We start from the raw sequence: 24,729 nt of genomic DNA, 5'->3' as shown, positions 1-24,729 counted from the left end.
TTCTTGTGCCTTATTTTTTTTTCACTCACAAAAAAAAAACAAATACATTTCGAACAACTTGCCGGCACTCCCTGCAATTAGCTATAAATCTTCAAGTGCCAATCACCCAGGACAATGTCTAGTTCTTATGAGTTTATATGGGAAGTGGGGGGGAACTGCTGTTTTAATGTGTGGACATGGGTTCAGTTATGGGAATAGGAAAGTTATTTATAAAAATGAAGAAATCCAGTTCTACGAAATGAAAATGTCTTCATCACAACCTTCATAAAAATCTTACATAACCAATGAAAAATAAAAAAGCCAACAACACAGCATAGATAGAGAAGAGCTGAACATAAAATTAAAATTTTCGTAGCTTGGTTAATAATCTGAGCATAGATAATTGAGGTTCTACTCTATTTTTATAACCATGAGTACTTATAGAGAAGTTAGTAAATACGGGGTGGGCAAAAAGTCCATAGAAACTTTAAAAATTCATAAAAACCGGAAAAATAACAGAAATAAAAAATGGTTTGCAGAGTTAGCATCGTTAGGTCAATGGAATTTTTTTAAGGCAAGAAAGAAAAAAAACAGCCGATAGGTGGCATTAAAGTCAAAGAAAAAATACGCAAATAACAAACAGAATACCTCCAAATTCTTTATTACAGCTGTATGTGTTCCACATGACCACCACTACAGGGATAACACATTGCAGGCGAGTCACAAATTGAGCAATGGCAGAGAGTACAGCATTCTTTTTTTAAAATTTTATTTTAAATAAGGCCTATGTCATTCCCGAGCTATTAGTTGATTGCTACCACAATCCATATACGGAGCCTTTCAATATGTATATAAATAGTAGGATAAAAATACAAGAGAAATAAAGATAAAAATACAAGAGAAATAAAGATAAAAATGAAGAGGAAGTGAAAAAGTATCTTTTGAATGACAAAAGCGCTAGTGTTGCTCACTTGTTCTATCAAATATATACCAGGTGTACAAGTATGAAATGCGGATTTCAGAAAACAGATGGTGCACCAATGCAGTTTGTGCTATAAAGATTTGACACTGCACCATTTTGTTGTGTCATAAACAAGTGTCAGACGTGCATAAGTGATAAATTCGAAAAGTGTGTGCATAGTGTTGTATTGTTGTGTTCAATATGTCGAAATTTATACCGAACAAAGAGCATTCGCGGACAGCATTAATTTTTTTGTTTTCATTTGAAGAAAACTGCTGCTGAATCATACCGATTACTTCGAGAAGCTTATGGTGAATATGCTCCATCGCAAGATACGTGTGAATGATGGTTTCAGTGTTTCAAAAGTGGCGACTTCGATGTTGCAGACAAGGAAAAATGGAAAACCGCCAAAATAAAAAACGATGTAGAATTGGAAGCATTGTTGGATGAAGATGATGCTACACAGACACAAAAACAACTTGCAGAGCAATTGGGCATTAGTCAACAAGCTGTTTCCAATTGCAATGCTCCATGACAATGTGCAATGCTCCTTGACAATGTTCATTGGTCGATGTACAATGCTCCATCACATACGGCAAAAGCGGTTCGCGGCACGTTGGAAGCACTCAGCTGGAAGTTCTACCCTATGCGGCTCACTCACCAGACTTGGCTCCTTCCGATTACCACTTGTTTGCGTCGATGGGTCACGCACTTTCTGAGCAGCGCTTTGGTTCGTACGAGAAAAAATAGCTCGATGAATGGTTCGCAGCAAAAAGAAGATTTTTACTGGAGTGGTATTCACAAATTTCAGGAAAGATGGGAAAAATGTATAACAAGCAATGGAGCATACTTTGAATAAAGCACTTTTTATAATTCTTCCGAATTTAACGTTTTTTTAAAAAAAAAAAAAATCCGCATTTCATACTTGTACACCTGGTATATACAAAAAGAATTATTTAAAAAAAAAAAAAAAAAAAAAAAAAAATTACATTTCTTGAGTGAAATAGAACCTATGCAGTAGGTCTTCATCAGGGAGGAACCCCATGCATGGTTCAAAAAATATAGGTGTTTCTGAAGGGTAGCTATGCTTAAATGCATTAAAAATGCCCTTGTTCCCCAACGCCTATCTTCTCAAAAACATGTTGAACGAAAAAAGACAATGAAAAAAATTTAAAAATACAATATTTGAAAAATATATACAGAGCTTCAGATTATGAGCTCAAAGCAGCATGAGAAAAATATATACAAAGTTACAGGAATACAATAATTACAGTGAATATTTTATTTTTGAAATTTTTCATAATCCTTGTAAATGAGTCCAATAAAAAAAAAAGTCAAAGAATCACTGGACATACCTCAAGAATGGGGAGATTGTTATTTTTCTGGAAATGTCATTGAAGAAAGTGGTTGGAATGCTGTTGCCAGATGCAGTTTTGAAAACACTGAGTGCTGTATTGAATTCCTGTTTATTATTACAAATGTGTCCGAATCTACAAATTTGCAAAATGAGTGTTTCTGAATATTTTGGTGTTGATGTTTGAATGCCAGTGGCTTAAATTGTTAATGGAAAAATCGAAGTCTTTTCTCTTGTCATAAACACCTGTTTCCCATTTATTGTTGTTTTTGTATATTTTTATATCCAGGAATATTATTTTGTCTTCTTTTGTGGTTTCCTTCAGAGAAAGCTCTTCAGGATAGATGTTGAGGATAATGATGTTAAAATTGCATTGATTGAAAATGATAAGACCATCAATGTACTGAAAGCCAACAAACTTGTATTGCAGTCTGGATTTTTGTTCATAGAAATAGAGAAAAAGGTTAGCAAGGGCACTTGAGTAGCAGGTCTCCATTGGTATTCCTTTAATCTGTTTGTGGATATGTATTCCATTGAAAAGAAAGTTTCAAGAATGTAGAAGTTAACAAGGTTTTTCCAGTGTGGGAAATCAAATTTATGGGAGCCTGGGGTGTGGAGCCTTCGTATTTTTGAAAGAGATGAAAACATACGTCAATGAGTTTATTGTGTGGTATGATAGTTTTCGAAATCATATGTGCAAATGTGAGAAGTTTAATTGTTGTTGACAGTCAACCTTGTGGTTGTTGTTAATGATGTTGTCTTCTTCGATGAGTGAGAGTATATTGTTAAGCGTTTTAAAAAACAGTTTTCCAGCAGCATTGTTGTAGCTCCCTGTCCCACATGTTACAAATCAGAATTTTATTGGTTGCTTATGGAATTTAACTGTGGCAAAAAGATATGGAAATGTAAGAGAGTCATTCCAAGTTTGTTGTCAAATGCAAAAATTCTTTTTTTATGTTAGAGCTATTGTTTATGAGAGAATAAGTGTTGGTATCTGCATATTCCTGGAGTCGTTTTTTAAAGAAAAATTTACATACGATGCAGAAGTTATTAGCTTTGTCAGCTGTAGTACATATAAATGACTGAGGTTTTTTATGCTTGAATGGCGAGATGCATTCATGAAGAATTTTTGTTCGTGTGTCGCTCTGTTTCAAGAAGGAGGCTTTTCGACATCCTTCAAGAATTTGATTTCCATTCTCTAAAGCCTTCAATAGGCCAGCTGTGTTTCCTAGCAATTTTTAAGATGAAGATATTCCTTTTGAGAGATTGTCTATGATTGTGTTCACAGTGAAATTGTTTTCAAGTCTGAATTTTGCTCCTTTTGACATGATATCCTTGAGTTTACTGTTTTTTATGATGTCAAGGTTGCCTGTAATGATGTGTCCATGAAAGCTATCTACAAAGTCTTTGAATTCTTGTCTATTGCATTGACGAGATTGAGATTCTGGCTGTAGTGATTATAGTTGAAAATTGTACTTTTTATTGTTTTTACATATTTGAAAGCAATACGTATATGGAAAAACTCAGAGTGAACTCGCCAAAGAATATGGAGTTGCACGGAACACCATTTCAACATTAGCTAAAAATAAGGAATTTTTGAATCTTCTTATGAACCAAGCAGAAAACACATAAGAAATCAGACTTAAGCAATGTAGAAAAACAACTCTTTTGGGATTCAAATCCGTTCAATCTCACTCAATCCAATTATCAGGACCAATAATTCAAGAGAAAGCAAAACATTTCGCAAAAAGTCTCAATCAAGGTGATTTCACTGAAAGCCGTGGATGGTTGACACAATTCAAAGAATGCCAAGAGATTGTTTTTAGGAAAGTTTGTGGAGAGAGCGTATCTGCATCTCAAGAAACTTGAAAATTTTAAGAATTATATTCTCAAACCAATGATAGAAGAGTATAAAGATGCAGATGTGTTTAATTATAATGAGACAGGTTTATTTTTTTGGTTTTTGCCTAACCAAACTCTTGCCTTCAAAGAAGAAAAATATGAAGGATGTAAAAAACACAAAGATCGTTTGATAGTTCTCTTGGCAGGAAACTCAGATGGGTTGGAATAATTAAAACCATTAGTTATCGGAAAATCAAAAAAATCAGTGCTTTTAAAAATGTTAAAACTCTTCCTGTGGACTATGATGGCAACAAAAAGGCATGGATAACACCAGAGATTTTCGAACAATGGTTGAAGAAGGTAGATAGAAAATTTTCACGTGAGAAAAGTTTTATTTATTTTGGATAACTGCACAGCTCATATCCAAAAATAGACTTGATTATTTTTCAACGAATAAAAATTAATAATTAACATTTTATTTAATGGAATTGTTCAAATGTATATAATTAACTTATGTACATAAAAGCGATCAGACAAAAAATTAAAGAGAAACCCCTCTAACTCGACATCCACTTAAGTAGGTAGACATGTTTGGGGTGTCGAGTTACAGAGAGAGTACTGTATATATACTCTATAATATAAAATCACAAACTCGAAAAGAGCCTGTTTATACAACAAAAATTAGTGACGATTTTATGTAACGGAAGTCTGTTACGTTTTTGTTAGGGAAATTGGTTACGATTTTGGGTCAAGTTTTTATTTAACTGCTGAACATATCGGGAACTGCTTGACCTATCGGACCATATATTGTGCATGTACCGAGAGGTATGAGTATATCACCAGAGCTCCCAACACACAGGATCCGGGTACCCAGGGCAGGGCACTAGACATACCTTCATGGGGGAAGTTGACAGACTTGATTTCGAGAGGCAGTTGATGAATCTTGTTTTCCATTGTGTATTGTGGTGCTTTACTTAGTGATTGTGTATTATACTATATTGTGTATTGTGGTGCTTTACTTAGTGATTGTGTATCATATTATATTGTGTATTGTGGTGCTTCGCTTAGTGATTGTGTATTGAGGTGCATTGCTTAATGTGGTGCACTGCGTATTTTGACATATTGCCAATGGTGGTGCATCCGGAAATGTTGTGCATCATGTATTGTGATCTCTTGGATATTGTAGTGCATCCTGCTACAACCCGTACTGTGCTCTATTGTCTATTGTGGTGCCCTGCATATATATTGTGGTGCATTCCGAATTATTGTGCATAACTTATTGAACTCTCTGGTATTGTGGTGCATTGTATATTGCGATATATTGCGTATTGTTATGCATTTCATATTGTGTTGCTTCACTCATTGTAATTCATTGTGTATTGTGCTGCATTGCTTGCTGTGATACACGCATATTGTGGTGCATAGCGTATTGGTGCACTGCATATAGTGGTGCATTGTGTATTGTGCTGTTTTGCCAATGGTGGTGCATTGTTTATAGTTATGTATTGCCTCTCTATGGAGAATATATAATGAGAGCATCCGATTTAGAGGAATTAGAGGCAGGTGTTAAAATTGGAAAAAGAGTGATGATCAAGAACCTTAGATATGCTGATGACACAACTCTGATGGCAGAATCTGAAGAGGACCTGAAGAACATTATATCAAGAGTAAAAACAAAAAGTGAGAAGCTTGGACTCTACCTAAAGATGAAAAAAACAAAGATCATGACTACAGCAGATATTCACAGTTTTCAACTAGATGGCGAAAGTTTTGAGATTGTGGACAGATTTGATTTCCTAGGATCAAGAATTGTAAAAGTGAACTTGCACAGAAGAAATAAAAATACGAGTAGTTCTGGGTAAAACAGCCATGAGAAAGCTTAATATAATATTATCACAAAAATGAGAAACTTTGCCTTTGTATAAACTTAATATAATGAAAAACAAAGATGTATCAATGAAAACAAAAATTAGAATTATAAATACGTTGGTCTTTCCTGTCTTTATATATGGATGTGAGAGCTGGACACTACGGAAAGCAGATCAGGAAATAATTGATTCCTTCGAACTTTGGATTTTGGTGCTGGAGGATGCTGCTGAGAATTCCATGGACAGCTAAAAGGACTAACAAATCGGTTATTGAAGAAGTCAAGGTTGACTATTCTCCAGAAGCAACAGTTATTAAACAGAAACTCTTACTTTGGTTATGTAATGCGCAGAGAAGGCTCACTAGAAAAAATGGTAATGCTTGGAAGAATAGAGAGAGGGAGAGGCAGACAAAGAACCAGATAGATAAAAGAGATGTTGCAAAGCACTGGAATGAAGCTAGCATAACTGAGACATGCTGTGAATGACAGACCAGCTTGGAGAGCCATGATCTATATATGCTCTTAAATGCTCTGGAATTGTATCACAGGACACTTAAACGATCTGTAAATGTGCCACTTAGTTCATTTGTACAAAATTAGTTTGAGGAGGGCAGGTCACATCAGATAACCCCCAGGGCCATATTTGGTTCATGGGCCAAGGGCCTTTATAAGATTTATCATTATATGGCTTAGAGGGTGGGTCGCAATGAATTTATTAAAGATAAATTTTGAGTTCACAGCCTTCAAATAACATTGAAATTAATAGAAATTGATTATAATAACACATATAAAGGTATTTTCTTCCGAAATTTTAATTCAAAAAATTTCATTAAAATGCATTAAATTGCATTTATTGCATTAAAAAAATAAATTTTTGATCGTGGGAGGGGGCACAAGCCCCCTCCGTTGTGTACATCTCTGATCCAACCAATATGCTTTAGGATTCAGAGGGGCAGAGCTGGTGACGATATTTTGCTGACAAGGGGGAGAAGGGGGTCAGCGTTTTGCTGGGAAAGGGGGTAAAAAATAGCTAAAAATTTGCTTGCGTAAAACTTGAACAGCCCCTAAATGCTTACATAAAAAAAGGTGGTCAGAAGAATTATTACAAAGTAGGTTTGTGATTCCAAGAAATTATCACATTTTTGTTCCTAAAAAAACATTTAAAAATATTTCAAAATATACATATTCTAAACACTGCAGTAAGCAGCAATTTTTGGAATATATAAACTAAGCTCACACTAAAGTTTTAACCTGAAAGCAACACATTTTCTTTGAAAACAAACAATATTCCCCAAAAAAACCCAGCCCCGGGGGGAGGGGGGAAAGAAATGGGTATCTACCCGGGGAGCAAATTTGACAACCCTGGTTTAAAAGATACAAAATATAACACACGGATTCACAAATACACTGAAGATCGCATTATTGGTGCAGAACAACATGGCTTCCTCAGCAAGCACTCGACCACCACCCAATTACTTCAATTTGTTGAATGCATCCGGGAAGCCAGAATCTATAAAGATACTGTGACAGTAGCTTTCTTTGATGTGCAAAAATCATTTGGTAAAGTTTGGCATGAAGGGCTTCTGTTTAAGATGATCCGCATGAAAACGCCATATAGCATAATCAAATTCGTAACTATCTCAACTCATGTTCATTTCGAGTACAGATAGGTGACTCAAACTCACATTCTAGACCCATTCGCTTGTCGATTGCTCAAAGAAGTGTTGGGTCCTATCCTGCACAACTGAATGCACAATATGAATGATTTTCCGGTAGCCTCTAAAGGCATTACAGCTCTTTACGCTGATGACAGCACTCTTTGCTATACGAATAAGAAGCCTAGTAAGGCGCTTTCAAATTTACAGGAATTAGTGAATCTGGTCGAGCGCTGGTGTGTAAGAACCTGTGCTGAGTTCACCGCATCAAAAACAGTTTATGTGGTTTACAAATAAGATTTATCTACCGCTCAATGCTCATATTGTAGTGCAAGGCACACCTATCTACACTATCACACACAAAAAATATCTTGGTATTGTTGTGGATAAGAGGCTCAGTTTCTTCCGGCGATGTGATGAAGCCATTCGCAAGGCAACTGTAGCCTCGGTCATGCTCAATAAAGTATGTGACAAGCATTCCAGCTTATCAATATGTAACAAACTTATACTTTATAAGATGATCGTCAGACCAGTGTTGCTTTACGTTGCTTCTGTGTGGCTATTTGCCCAATGCTACAATTTAATTGCCCTCAAGAGGTTCCAAAATAAACTACTCAGAAAATACACTGACCTACCTTGGTCCGTCGAAAATATTAATGTCAGAAAACACTCTGGTGTGCCTAACATCACTGTATATACCAAGAAGTTGTCTGAGAAATTATTTGATAAACTGTCCAAATCCCAACATCTTGCCGAGATATCTTCTCATGATAGTAGAAAGAAATACAGATTTCCAGACCAAAGATTAACTTCGAAATGGGGGAACAGCTTGCTCTTGAAGTCAAACTGATTCTGCATGTCAACTACATTATTCTTTGAAAAAAATGTGCATAGTATAATATGCTACAGTGGATGTGGATATGCTACATGTGCATAGTATAATATGCTACCATCCTATTGGTCCTGATAAGATTCCTTTCCCAAAAAAAAGATGAAATTCCTTATGACAATGTGACCTGCCTTTGGTTTTCTTTTTGGTATATTGATGTTGATTTTGGTTTTGATCCTGGTTGGTGTAGATATGAGACTGTACATACATTTAGCCACATTTAATCACATTTTATTCAATTCATGTTTCCCTGGTAGGCCTAGAAGTGAAAATTTAGAAAAAAAAGGAAAAATAGGAACACCATTGAAAAAATAAAAGGGGAAAAATGGAATTAACAAATTATCATAGCATTTAAAAATGTTGTGCCATTCAGATTCACACCTTACATATTTTAATTTAGTATATTATCTATTAATATTTCAAGAACCTCAAGTTTTAACAAATTTAAAAATCTTTTATTTCCACAGAATGTGAGATCAAAAACAATGTAAAAAGCAAAACTAAAGAAATTTATCAAATTTTTACTGTTACTTGAAAAGTCCAATTAATGATTGTGATCCATTTTTCCCCCTTGTGCTTTTCGGCATAAAAAAACTGTTTAGGTGCCATAGAAATGTAACACATGCATGCTTGACCCATTGCCCACGAGTTAAATGTGGCCCCCGGAGACATCACCACGACTTGTGGCCCACGACTTCGAACTTAATTTTGTAAAAATGAATTAAGCGAGATATTTCCAGATCGTTCAAGAGACCCCGTGGCACAGTTCGAGACTACTCAAATTACCAGAGCTGTTGTTCCCCTTCATTTAAGTAACCTGCGGCACATTCCTAGATAACCTGAGTGGCCTGCGCGACACTGTTCACCAACACTTAAGTGACTCGCGACATAGTTCCAGACCACACAAGTGACCCGCATTGTATTTACACCAGGGTTGGGTTTTTGACATTAGGGTTTAAACCGTTAAAAACTGCCGAAAACTGTGAAAAACCTAAATAAATACTTTTTGATAATATTTTGAACACAATAGGTATACACTATCTACCAATAAGTATTTGGACACCTATGCAAATGACGATATCTGCGGTCCTGAGATACGCCACGCCCTCCGCCGGTATATATCGTGTAGGAAACAACATCGGCATTAGTTGCATGCAAGATGCCGCGCAGTTTGGAGCGCTCTGATTTCGAGAAAGGTATAATTATCGGGTATCACAAAAATGACCGATCCTTAAGGGACATATCTAGCGAGCTGAAGTACCCAAAATCGACAGTGGCCTATGTGATTAAGAAGTGGAAGGTGAGCTGTGATTGTCGGAATTTGCCCCGAGTCGGCAGACCAACGAAACTGGGAGATAGAGACCGACGGGTGCTGTCCAGAGAAATTCGGAAGAACTGCACCCAACCGATGGCCCTCATCCGCGAGGAGTTTCAACAGGCATCCGGGAGTATTGTTTCAATGAATACCATCCGTAAGGAAGTGTTAACTTGATGAGTTAATTAAAGATAGTTAATCTTAACGAGATGAGTTAATTGATGGTAATTAGGGAAAATTGAAATAGTTTATAGATATTATATAATAGTAGTAGTGATAGCATAGGAAAATGAGCAGAAAAAAAAGAAAAGAAAGAAAAGTAAGAAGCTACAGTGAAGGTAAAAGAAACTTACGATAGTATAAGAATGTAGGTCAGGAGGCAAAATTTTGGGTAATAGTGAATCGCATGTGATGGGAAAGTTTAATCCTAGGAGACAGACTGTTGAATTTATGGGAAAAGCTATATTTTGGAATGCAGTTGTATGTAGTCGGAGATAATGAGAAAATGTAATAAAACGGGACCCTAGTTGAGAACGTTAGGTGGGTAAAATAATATTCGTGTCAAGCTGAAGACTGTGGCACTGGAAATCTTATGAAAAATAAGATAAGGCTAATCTTTGTCGCTGGTCAAATGCATTGATATACGAAGGAATGTGCGTCTAGACGGTTCCTATGGACGTGGAACGGATCTAAATTAAATGGTAGGGTCAAAGGTTATGGGAATGCGAGATTTTTCCAGAGAAGGAGATGGGCCAATGAAATTATGTTTAATACTAAAAAGTGGTTCAGACGGGAAAAGAGAATTTCAAGATGAGCGAATGGAAAGTTTTGAAATAGCGCAAAAAGGCGGAGTTGAAATTATCAATCAAAATATAAAGAGATTTTAACAGAGAGAGGGGACATTCCGCAGAGGGAGTAGAGTTTTTGAGTTAGATCAGAGGGATAGGGAGTCGGAATCTTAGGACAGAAGGATGAAGTCGAAGAAATTGTGGTCTAGGAGCTTTGACGGGGTAAGTGATACTCTATATGTACTGTCATGTTTTTAATATAATCAGTCCCCCACATCTCTGTAAAAGTTAATTATTAATGTGCATGTACCTGTGTAATCTGTAATGAATCATCATAATAATGTAAATAAATTCAATGTAAATTTAAATGGGAGTATACGTAATTATTTTCAAGTCTCTCAATAAATTCTAATTAGTTTAGAATATGTTTAGACCTGGGTTAATACAGGTCTTGTAGGTTGCTCTCCCTATAGAAGGAGACCTCAAGCTCTGTAGGAAGTTACACAACGCGATGGGGGGAAGGTTAAGATTACTGGCTTAAATGTATTAATGGGAACTGGCTACCAAGCACTAGGGGAGAGACAACACATCTGATTGGTTTTCATGGTCATGCTGCTGCCCATAAGCCTTTGATCACAAAGTCCAACCGCGTTGCTCGGTTAATGTGATGCAAAGCACATCAAAATTGGACCGTAGATCAGTGGAAACGGGTTGTTTGGAGCGACGAATCAAGGTTCACCCTCTACTGTTCGGATGCCAGGGTCTGGGTCTGGCATCTGCCTGGAGAACATCTTCTGCCAGAATGCATTGTGCCAACAGTCAAGTCAATGGATACGGTAGCAAGACGGTGAACCGTCCTACTAGAGGGCTTCAGTTGAATAGAACAAACAAAAGATGAACGCAATGTGAGAGACGGCGGAGGTGGAATTATGGTCTGGGGGTGTTTCTCCTGGTATGGACTGGGACCCTTGGTCCCCATTCATGGTGCAACGTCCCTTATGGGAGTTGCTTGCCCAGTTCGAAATATCCAGTAATAAAGTGGCAAACGACAAGTGGAAAATAATTGCAAATAAACTTTCGCATGAAATATTATTTATTCAAATTAATTATAAAGTTAGTCAATTTTAACAATAGATTAGTATAACGTGGAGCCCTCTATTTGACGTTAACAGTAAAGATACTGGCTCACCAATTGATGATCATCAACAGTCAACTTGTATATTGATCGGACATCCAATGTTGTTAGCCTTTCCCCGCAAGTATCAGAGAAGTTTTCTCGGTTGAGATCCGGAACACCTTGATCAGCTCCGGGGGACCTCTCGGTTGAGGGCCGGACCACCTTGATCAGTTCCAGGGGGCCTCTCGGTTGAGGGCCGAACCACCTTGATCAGCTCCAGGGGGCCTCTCGGTTGAGGGCCGGACCACCTTGATCAGCAATGAAGAACTTTGACTGTGAAGATTATTTAATATTTTCGATTCCGGACCTGCCGGAAAACGGATTCAAACAATGTAAATTATTGCATTTTAACTAATCAGTTTAAGGCCAATGGATACGGTAGCAAGACGGTGAACCGTCCTACTAGAGGGCTTCAGTTGAATAGAACAAACAAAAGATGAATGCAATGTGAGAGACAAAGAGGGAGGAATTTATACTCCTAATTCACAAGAAGTTTGGGACCACATGTCCTCGCAAGGCCTTTTCGCCTCAACAAAAATATCGGATTTACATATTCATGCGTAACTATATTATAAACATTACAATTTAATTATTACATTGGAATCTGGCAACATGACACAATCCGGAGAGCTGATCAGACTCTCCCGATTATGTAAACAATACCAACAAGACAATAAGAAATGAATTGTTCCGACGGAGGTCTGCAGCCCCCCGCCAAAAATAAGTGAGTACAACACTATATTTTCCATTCAACGAGACTTGTAACAACTCCCCCAGGAGGTTCTTTAATAAAAAAAATAATAATAATAATAATTAACCGGGCAAACCCTTAAGCCTCGCCCAACTATACATATTCTGGACCAAACCCCTCCACGAAAATAGCGACATCGTCGTCATGAGGGAAATTAATTTATGTGGGGCATCAGTAGCCCGACCTCTGGCCCGTTCTCGTTCGACAGCCGAAAGACCCCACCCGCCGACTGATGAACTAAGCGAACATTCTGGCCCTTACCGGTTTGCCAGTGGGTCCTCGGGTGGTTTCCGGTAACTGAGAGGTCCCTGGGGTCTAAAATAAGAAGGAATTTCCCACATAACGACAAGATCACCATTAACGTAGAGGGATCGGATCCCAATACGTTACAATGGTAAGCTCAACGCCGATGCCTACTGCACTATTTTGGATGACAATGTGCTTCCTACGTTGTGGCAGTTTTACGGGGTGGACCCCTGTTACTTCCAGGACGACAATGCCAGCTGTCATACTGCGAGGTTAACCAAGGCTTGGTATGGTGCCAATGGGGTTCATCGAATGGACTGGCTTGCCCAGACCTGAACCCTATCGAGAACCTCTGGGACGAGTTGGATCGCCGAATTAAGGGGTGCCCTACCTGTCCAAAATCGGTGAAGGAACTGACATGTCTTCTCCAAGCTGAGTGGAAGAAAATACCACTAGCCGTCAGACTTGTGGAAAATATGCCCCGGAGGGTTCACGCTGTAATTGCCTCTCGTGGAGGCTCTACCAACTATTGATTTTGAATAAAGTTAGTTTTTCTTTTCTATCACAGGTGTCCAAATACTTATTGGTAGATAGTGTATTTAAACAGTTATATACGTGATATTAATTTACTATCAGATTTCCAACTTAAAACCATCAATTTGGTGAACGTTTACTTAGAAAAAAAACAAATGACCACCTTTTTGAAATATTTTTTATTTAGTTTTATTTTCTGCTAGTATTTTTTGTAATATGGTAATATCATGAAAAAAAACAAAAAATCCAAAAGGTTTCCGCATAACATTTCGAAACTTGGACGTTTTAGACAGTTTTGGACAGTTTATCCTGCATGTCCTGTCCAAAACCCCAACCCTGACACAGATAGCTCCAAAACCGATGAAGGCGTCGGGGCAGCCTATTGTGTATACACAAACAATACAGAAAAACAAACGTGACAAGCAGTGCTAGATAAAAACAATAGTAACTTCCAAGCAGAATTGTTATCGATAGAAGCAGCTGCACAATACGCAACGGGAGCAGAAGAACAAGTTTTAATAATAACTGATAGCCGCTCCTCCCATCAAGCACTTCTAGATCCAACAAATAGAAACACAATAGTACGTGTATTGAGGCGGCGTCTATTAAATAACCCAAAAATTTTCCTAGGTTGGACCGAGGCCTATGTAGGTAATCTTGGAAACGAGAGAGCAGAATCTCTAGCCAAAGCTGCAATCAACTGTGACAAACTTGATAACCCTTTCCCACTAACGCTCCTGAAGCGACAACTTAAACAAGCAACCCTCCAGAAATGGCAGCAAATGTGGGACCAAGGAACAACAGCTAGGAAAGTGCACAAAATTGTCCCTCGAGTCACATACAACACACATGGGCATCTTTTTATCAGCCACCTCGTTGGGCACTTTGTCTGTTGTGGCGTTGTATTTGTATAAACTGGAATAGGGAGGTGACTATCTTCATAACAGGACACGGCCCATTCCCTATATATCTACACGAACGGAAACGCCACTGAACAGACAAATGTGCCTGCGGTTATAGTGAGTACTCCTGTTCACTATGCACCAGAGTGCAAATTTGCAAAACATCTACACATGTACAAATATTGCGAAAACAATGGTTCACTCAAATAATCAAAAACAAAAACACAGCAGCAAGGATTACAAGCCTTGTCAGATATATACACGCCAACGAAAAACAAAAAATCTGTCCACCAGATTTATAAAATGTTTTAAATGTTATAAAAATAAAGGGGAGAAAAACAGAAATGGATAAAAAAACAACAACAAAAATCATATCCACATGACTGCCACTACTAATACATGATCATTACACGTACAAGATATAGCATGTACTAACGGGACCCGAACAAGAATTTTTATGACATTCCAGTTACAATGATGTAAATGTGATAACCACAAGTGTCCTTCATGCCGCTATTATATTTTTTATACAGTCGAGTACCGTTATAGCGAAAATCTCGTTTTAACACAAACACTTTTGTAATCCCCCAAACAAGTTTACGTAGGAAAAATTCAAATACATCTAATTCTTTTATAACGAAATTTTGTTATAACGAAGTGATTTCTCCGGTCTCTTGGAGTTCGTTATAACGGGATTCGACTGTATATTCATTTTTTTATTAAATACAAACAGCCAGATCGAGCCAACCGAAACACCAAGACCGAAGCTGATCCTTAGCTAAGGCTCTCTCCAGACAATCCTCCATTTAAACCAAGCCCACAGTGCTCACCAAAATAAGTTAGGGCGACTTGACCTGGCAGTTATATATATGTATATAAATGTGTGTATATGTGTATTTCTCTTTTCTCTATTCAAGTTTTTCATGCATTTCATGTCCACAACACACGTGCATACTCACATTGTCATATTAATGTTGCTCACCGAATAAGGTGCTAAGCGAGATGCCACGGGTGATCCCCCTAATTGTATATATTTCCCCACATAATACTTCTATTTTGTATATTTTCATTAAATCCACAGGAGCGAGTGAACTCAACCCAATAAAACTGATGCCGGCTTCTAGTTCGCAAGTTATCAAACCCATCTGCTCACCAATAAGGTGTTAAGCGAGATGACTCGCTCCGATGGAGATAGAAAATATATATATATATATATTTTATTTCACTAGAAGATTCTCATTTCTTTTTTGTATCCTATGTATATAATATGGCAAGTGTAAGATAACAGATGAGATGGCATGGAGGGGGGGGGGGGCTCAATTGCTTTTAAAACATACCTCCATCCTAATATGTGTACATTCATCTTAACTAAACCATGAAACTTCTCCAACTCCTAATCCCATCTCGTCTGTAATCACCACAAAATTTGTTAATTGTGACAGTACCCAATTGTCCAAGGAAAATATGTTGTAAAAGTTTGTTTTTTTTTCTTTTTTTGAAACAAAATAAAATGTTCCAGACTCTGCCACGAAGCTGGGCTGGAAGAGATCTCGGCAACGGGTTAAATCCAGTGGCAAAGTTCTGGTGTTCATTCATTCATTCGGCCACCTAGATCGCCAGACATGAATTCCATCGAACATGCAGACCTGTCAACCTCAGAAGAAAAAAATCTTACAAATCTGGTGATCTCTATCCCTAAAAAGAGCGTAACATGGCCTGTTTTCCAATTTACGGACTGGGGTACCCCATACTAAAATTTATTAGGAGGAAATCAAAAAATAATTGAATTTGTTCTCTTGTCTACCTTTTGACATTTTTGCGCTACTTTTATTATCTAAAATGAAATGTGATTTCACTCACTGGGCCACAGTCCCCTGATCACGTGAAAACATCAAAAAGATAAAAATTCATTTGATGGATGCTGAAGGGTTGAAAATCAACCGTTATTTATAATTCAAAGATAGCCATTCTAGTCACCTGAACAATCAATATGAATAGAACTATATAAGTGCAATATTATTTTGTCAACATCCTGAAAATTCTTGACACTGAATAACTCAATAAAAATTTTATAAATTTCAGATGAATTTTTATTACGATACTCAAATATTAGAAAAATAACTGTCTATTATTGTAAATCTACCAAAAATGTGTGAATTATGAACTCAATTTTTAACACAAGTTCATTTAGAAAATTCAGTCTGAATAAAAAAAATAATAAAACTATACAATTCATGAAACCATAAAGGGTTAGGATGGCATGTGAATTTCTGGAAAATATTGATCTATCAAATAGAGGCTAAAGAATCAGCCACTGGTTCAGAGGAGTGTTGTCGACCAAAAGACCATCGAAAGCTTCTGACATCGATCAGTTTGCAACATAGGCAGAAAAACGTCAATATTAGATATTCAGTAAAAAATTTCATTTTTAGAAACAAAAGTGTATAATTGTACGAACTTGCTAAAATCATACTAAATACAGTAAAATCGTAACAGTTGGCAGGTATGTTTTAGTACACTATATTTATTCTCTATAAAATGAGTTTTTGGTATCATTTTAGAGTTTCTGGAATGAATTAATTTGATTTACATTGATTCATATGAAAAATAATTACATCGGTTCCAGATTTTGCCAATTGTTTTTGAACAGATTATTGATGAAAACCGAGGTATAACTATTACATAATACATGTACTATAGTATCAATATAATCATATATTGTAATATAGGGCAAGGTAGCCCAGGTTGATATGATACTCGCCTAAAGTACCAAAGGATGTTTAGAGGTGTCCCGAGCTCGATACCCGGTTTGTCTTGTCAGAAACGTTCCAGACACAGGGGTGCAACAGAAATGGGGCATGACCACAGAAAAAGATTGCTACCACAGGGAGTCCCACACCGAGGTTTGGTATATCCCAACCTCTCAGTGAATATTAAAAAAAGACTGGCATTTGGAATCTGCAATAAACTCTAGGTCCCCATCTAATTAGTCCTTGTGTGCAGAAAATGGTCGTGGTGTGGAAAAAATGATCAAATTGAAATGAAAAATTGAAAAATGATCAATCTATAATCAATTATATAACTTTCATAATCCATTACAGAACAAATTATAATTTTATATAGATTGCAAATTTTAGTTAATTTTTTCAAAAATAAATGACCATTCCCAATAGCCGCAACATTTTCACGGTCCCGTTAATGGCTGTTGTTGGGAGGAGGTTTAACTGTATATGAAAGTTGCCAGTGCTTGATGAATGGGGGGGGGGGGGGGCACCAGCCAAATTTCTTAAAACCATAATTTTTTTTTTTGATATTAGCAATCCAAAATAAACTTTTTTGTTTACTTTTCTCAGACTTGACTACACCTTCACATATTAGAAAACATGACACAAATTTCAAAAATTTTGTATATTCCTGAGTCTGACAAGAATTTAGTGACTGGCACATGGAAAATTTCAGATGCCAATAGTTATTTTTTTTTGTCCTCAAAGTGACTGGATTTGATAAGCCCTAAAATATGCATATAAAATAGTTTCTTTTTTTAGTGATGCCAGCTAAAATTAGAGTGACTACATGTTTGATAATAATAATAGAATCCATTCTCAAAAGGAAAGACAGATACACGCAATAAATCTTAAAACTTCTTACCTAAGAAGCTTAGCTAATCCACTTCCAAGCTGTCCTAAACTGCCTAAAAAAAACAAATGCAAAATAAACACATACTGATTATCATTACGAGCACTAGTTAAAACACTGATGCTTCATGCGAGATGTATAGACTTTTGCATAATCATTATATGAAAAGATAAACATGTTTACAATTCAATATCAAGAATCATATAACACCATTATAGCCAGAGGCATGAACATAAAGAACACATTTGGGGGAAGGCTTGAAGTTTCCCGTCGTCTCATATATACAGGATTTATGCCTGTATGCAGGAATGTATTGCATTGAGTATTAATTACTGGGAGCTTAGCGCCCCCCCTCCCCCACAAAATATATTGGGGGGGGGGTGGGATCAAATAACTGCAGACCTCAGGCTCTGGCACCCATGATAAAAGGCCTGTTTTATTGGAATAAGCCCTAATTAAAAAAATGTTGCTATTGTCAATGGGAATCAACATACTTTCTGCCGACCAACAGATGTTTAAAAATTTATACATTATATTACAACTGGAACCAGTGTCCCCTATTAGTGTAGTACATAGAGCATAGGGCTATAACTACAAAGATTGTTGGTTCGAATTCTATTTAAGATAACCAGTTTTTTTTTCTGCCTCCCTTTTATCTGTCATGATGCTTTTCCCCTTTACACTTTCTTAATTTTCATCACAACATATGCTGCTTTTGCACGTTGTTGGCTGTTGGTATAATTTTCTTGTAATTTTTTAAATAATACTGTTTCTACGCATGTTGAAACTTGTAAATATAAAGACAAGTATAATAAAAATTACAAAATGCCATTTCAGGATGTTCTATTTTTTTCGTCTTGACATGTAGACCAGTGTACTTCATTACACAGATCTTGTACCTAATTCTATCTAATCAGCGTGAAGTCTCTTCTCTATACAAAATTTTTACCCTTTTCAGTATCCCTTCTTTGTCTCGATCACTTCAGGCAATTTGTGGATGAACCCCGGCAAAATTGCAACAGCTTTGTAAATTGTTTCTTAATCAGAAATCATTGCTGAACAAGCAGGGTTGGAGTTTCTTCTGAAGCGCAAAGAACAGTGTAAAAAATCATGGAAAAAAAACAGCCAGGAGAAACTGGTTTTCCTTCAGTAATTTGTCATATAAGTTAAAATTTATGCTTTAGATATAGCAAATGTATATTTTTATGACATTAAGTAAATTTAATTTACTAATGTAATTATATATGCAAATTAATAACAGCATCAGTCTTTTGAAGAGTTGGATAGTCTCTTCTGCTTGAAAAAAATGCAGACCCTGCTTCTTCCAAGCGGAAGAAACCAGTCTTCCTTCTGTATTCACCATTTGCACTACAATGCAAGATATGACAAACGAATTTTAACATCTCTAATAAATTTGAATTAGGCCTATGACAATTTAACAATGCACATGTAAAATGAATTAGAAAAATTATATCGGTCCTTTGACCAAGATCGCATATCTAGCTGAAGCTTTCCATCAGACCTGGAAAAATTTCATTGAAAGTTTAAAATCCATTCACCTAATTTCAGGGTTGGCAGGTATTTGATACTTGGTGGTTTAAACCAGTGATTCTCAACCGGGGGCCATATAGCCCCAGGTGGGTCCTAGGATATTCCAGGGGGCCACGGATGAAAATCTCGCAAAAGGGGAGCCACGGCTACTGATACGGGGGCCACGAAGAAGTTTATGAAATTAAATTTTTTTTTGTCACTCTGATTAAAAAAATTTAATTAGAAACAAAATGCATAGAATATCTTTTTCGTAATTTTTCCCCATTCAAGTAACATTAACATGAGGAAGGAAATAAAAAAAAAAAAAAAATGGTTCATGTAATCTCTGTGGTTTTACGACTTGGGGGTGATAGTAGGCCCTGACACAAACTATAGAAGAGGTTTCAGCAAAATGGAGTAACTGTGAAGACAGAAAATTGTGTGTTCTAAGACTTTTCATTCAAAGAGGGCTGCCATAAAGAAAGCAGACAAAGATTTGTTGACCATTCATTGACATTCTTTTGAGTGCTGGTAGTAAATGCAATCCAAGAAGTCGATGAGTGAAAAATGAAAGCTTGTAAAAAAACCCATCGTTTTCATGCAATTACAGACGGATAGCCATCTAGTTTAGCACAAAGCTATCTACAGCAATGGTCTGATGGGGAATATACTTATAAAAATCGAATAAAGAATGATTGCTCTGGGGTATTTTTTTATGAATTTTGAGGGGATGCCAATTCATTGCCTCTGCTGAAAACAAATTAAGTCGAATTCAGTTATAACGAACTCCAAGAGACCAAATCATACATGGGAAAAAATACCCGTGAAATTTAATTTTATAACTACATTGCTGTATAACTCAAGAAACTAATTGCATAAAATTACTGTTGTTTCAATCGCAAGTGTTCATATGCCATTCCTTTCAATTTAACAGGAAAAACATAATTTTAAACATATTTAAGATGGTCTTAACGTCATTTGGTTTGTTAATTGGTGTCTATATGCAATCCAAGAAGATAATGTATTAGGACTTCCTCTAAGATTGACACTACACCTTTAAAATTTTTTAATCGATACTGCAATGCTTCCTATTAATTAACTGACCTACTACTTAAGCCTGCTGCTGGCCTACTACTGGCCTTTGACCTTTGAAGACCAAACACACCCCGCTTCCCATCTCATTGAGATATCGAAGCGTTCCCGGAGGATGGGCATGTCTGGAAATTTTATATCTTCAGGATAATAAATAAAAATATTACATACAGATTGCACATATAAATTCACACATAATAAATGTTCGTCAATGGACGGATCATAATATACGGAGGAAAAAATATCAACTATAAAATCTGCATCATAATCTTCCGAAAGTTAGATTCCATCCGAAGATGAACACTAGCGTCCATGCGCTCTAAACAGCGTCCCTTGACACTGTGGTCATAGCCTTGTTGAGATATAATATATATAATGTAAGTATCGAATCAAAATGAAAATGTAATAATTGAAATTGTTCTTCGTATAAATGAAATATTTTAATATTGAAAGCTATATATAGAGATTAATCATGACCGTAGTCAAACGTCTGATAAATGTCAAATTTTGTCATAAAACTGAGAGGGAGGCACGAATCCCCTTGTGCACAAATGGAATTTCGAAACATTTACGCACAACCGAGCCCCTCTTGGTCATTTTCCTTTTTTTCTATCCACCCTTCCTTTTTGTTTCCTTCCTAAATTTATAAAAGTAAAAAAGACAATCATTATAAAAAGGACTGTTTTGAGATCAAATTGCCGAAGTTCAATTATTTTAGTGCAAACGAGAGTCGACTTTTTTCGTCCCAAACTATTTTTTTACATGTATATGCAGGCTCATGGGTAACAGGGCGTATGACACTTTACTGGTGAGCCATTAGTCTTAGAGGCATACCCAACGAGAAAAAGTATCCAAATCACTTGTCTAACTCAGATATGTCATCCATGTCGTAAGGGGTTGTATAGTTATAAAGTAAAACTTTTTATACCGTCCCCGTGTGCCAAAGAACCCAATTAAGAAGTTGTTGCACTGTCTTTCCTGATGCCAACTAAAATAATTTCACGTTTCTAATTCACCGAGATATGCGAATTCGAAAAATTGAAGAAATTTGGGAAAAAACAGCAACGGATAAAATGGTTTCCCCATATTTAATGCTGGTTTTTTTTTTTTTCCAACTTTCTTCTAATATCTCGGTGAATATTGCACTTAGAAACATTGAATTTTTTGGTTGGAGACCGGGAAACAACTTTTACATTGGGTTTTGGGACACAGGGTGTCCGCATGAAGAGTTAACATTTTTATTTTAATAACCATGTAACTCCTGGCAACATGAATCAAATATCTGAGTACTACACATTTGGGTACTTTTTCCAACTGGAAGTATGCTTTTAAGACCAATGGTTCGCCAGCAAAATGTCATATGCCCCATTACCTATGCACCCTGTATATTAAATATAGTACAGACTTTTATGTGAAATATTGCCCTGTGTTTAAGCCAACTTGCACGTTGCTTCGTCCGCCTGCGAGACAGTGGCCATATTATGAACTAAAAGGCCACTTGAAGGTAGCTTGTCCTTGTCATCCAACGAAATATCAGATTTTCACTGTATTGAAATTGAAGTCAACAAACTGATAATTTTCTTATTTGAAAATCTGATTTATATTTTCCGATGGGCTTCAAATCCTGATAATAAATCATTATTATGTTCACATGAACAGCTTTGTCACTGCGTACATGGTTTCTCTGGAATGAATGGTTCAAACAAATATTCAAAAAAATTGCACACGTATTTTAGTTCATTTTTTTAAATTCATAGTAGGGCTTCAACATGAACCTATATCCTTGATACATGTATTATTGTTGAAAACGATGTGAAAGGTTGAACTTTTCAGTTGTGATTCATTTGTGTGGCTACTCCCTTATTACTACTTTTATCCGCATGAAGATAATAAAATTAATAAAACTGCTTGCTACCACTTTTTGCGATTTTTATCATTATAAGAATGCGTATTTTGGAAGCTACAACTAACATTTCTCCAAGAAACCATAATCATTTACACACACAAAAAAACGAATTTGGAAATAATACAAATTTCATCCAGTCCAGTAACTTGATGACATTGTGCCGTCTTCAAGCGCAGAGTTTACAGTGATTGAAAATAATTTATTCAATTTTTTACTGTATTCTATTATGTTTGTTTTGCTTTTTCATTATTTTCATAAATTAAAAATTAATCAAATCAAATTAAATTCAAACATATCTAAGGTTTTAACAACTGGATGTTGCGAAGATACTTCAGACAATTTTTGAATAACTATCTTCTATTGGGAAAACGGGGGGGGGGGGGGGGGGGAGTAGTAGAAAATTATTCATGTTCGCAAGGGGGGCCACAGGTATGAGAAATGGGTGAAAAGGGGCCATGGAGAAAAAAAGGTTGAGAACCACTGGTTTAAACCATCACATCAAAAACCTCAAATATTGCTTTTCAATGTAAAAATTCCTATTAGAAATACACACGTTAATTACATGTAATGTTTAAAGTGACTGAATAAAGCATAACAAACACTGAAGGGAAAACTATGGAATCATTTGACATTCCCCGATTCAAGATGGTTCTTTAACTTCGAAAATTTCTTTAACTGCTTATATAGGTACTTTGATATAAACTAGCTGCTGTACTCTTTTTACAACAGGTAAGTGCTTAAAAAAGTTTATTATATCACATATGCAATGTTTATTTTTGTTATTACATTATCTAGATAATCACAGATACTTAAAAAAATACTCTTATTGTGCATAACATTGAAATATATCTAACGATCAAAATACTAAATTGTAGGACAATAATACTGTTTAATTTGGCAATGTAAACGATATCTAAGAAACTCCTATTACTTATCCTTAGTCAAACATAGTTATTCTTACTTTTGTACTATGATATGGTGTATTTACTAGCATTTATAATGCAATGGTTTTCCAATTGAAGATTTACTTAAACGTGCAAAACAAATGCTTTTGGTATCAAGTCTTGTCAGCTCTGCTTTAGTTGAAAATACTCTTTAAAACTCTGTGGATTTATACACCCTGAGCTAAGAAATTTTTAGGTGAAAACAAATGAGTTTAATTAGTGTATTAACAGATGCTGCATGAGAATTTTCATCTGGAATAAAATTTTGGGCAGATCAGAAAATTTAAACTATCAAAATAGATTTTTTTCTCAGTAATTAAAATTTTGAGTATAAAACCCATAACCTCACATTGTCCCTCACCAATCGATACTGGTGTCCCCTTGTAAAAGCAGTTGATTGACAGTATACTAAAAGTTCATGGCCATCCTAACCATCCCATTGAAAATTTTGAACACTTCGATCATATCTCCTCAACACCTGCGTTCATCCAGCGTAAACATATTCAAAAAATTAAGTCTCTCTTCATAACTCAAGCCCCGTGTGCCAATAAGGACACACGTAGCTCTTCTCTGCACCCCTTCAACCAAGTCTATGTCCCTCTGTAGGTATGGTCTCCAAAACCTTACAGCATACTCTAGTCCAGGACGAACTAAGCGTCGAAAAAGCGGAAGAATGACTTTAGGAGAACGCGAAGAGACTGTTTTGAAAATGAGACCAAGCATTCTATCCGATTTTTTGACCACCGCTGAACAATGTTCAGAAAACCTAAGCCGCTCGTCAATGAGAATTCCCAAATCGGTGACCCTAGTTGCATCCGGGATAGTGACACCATTCAACTCGTAAGAGAACCGTGGGATGTTCGAACCAAAATGAGTGACCATGCACTTATCAAGGCTAAACGTCATGCTCCATTCATTTGGCCATGCTGCAATCCTGTTTAAGTTGGTCTGGAGCAACTCTCTATTGCTTTCATTCCTGATTACCCCCATTAGCTTCACATCATCTGCAAATTTGCTAGTAATCCCATCAATACCCTGATCGAGTTTGTCGATAAAAAGGGAAAAAAGTATGGGGCCAAGGACACTTCCCTAAGGAACTCCACTTGTGACGTCTGTCCAACCAGAGAATTCCCCGTTCACCATAACTCGTTGCGACCTATCTCTTAACCATGATTCTATCCAATTCAGCAAGTTGCCCCCAATTCCAATCTCGTGTAAACGCTTCAAGAGTTTACCATGTTGGACCCGATCGAATGCCTTTTGGAAATCAAGGTAAACAACATCTACATTTTTGCTCTTACCCAAAGCCTTACTCACGTGATCATAGAAGCAAAGGAGGTTAGTTACACATGACTTCCCCT

General features: G+C 36.5%; 1 protein-coding gene across 4 annotated transcripts in view; it reads right to left on the bottom strand.

Moving 5' to 3' along the window:
* The window catches only part of Tdh (L-threonine dehydrogenase), a 310,905-nt gene that overhangs the window by 196,840 nt on the left and 89,336 nt on the right, over positions 1–24,729 (bottom strand). For all 4 annotated transcript variants that reach the window (XM_089255433.1, XM_089255431.1, XM_089255434.1 and 1 more), the window contains one exon: positions 17,909–17,951. In XM_089255433.1, coding sequence (XP_089111559.1) covers positions 17,909–17,951 — 43 coding nt within the window. The remainder of the gene's footprint in view (positions 1–17,908; positions 17,952–24,729) is intronic.

This window comes from Pholcus phalangioides, unplaced genomic scaffold (genome assembly GCF_987345545.1).
Source record: "Pholcus phalangioides strain wild (caught in Gottingen) unplaced genomic scaffold, Ppha-v1.0 ptg000042l_1, whole genome shotgun sequence".
Lineage (NCBI taxonomy): Eukaryota > Metazoa > Arthropoda > Arachnida > Araneae > Pholcidae > Pholcus > Pholcus phalangioides.
The sequence above is the reverse complement of the archived record's forward strand: the minus strand, read 5'-3'. Positions and strand labels throughout refer to the sequence as shown.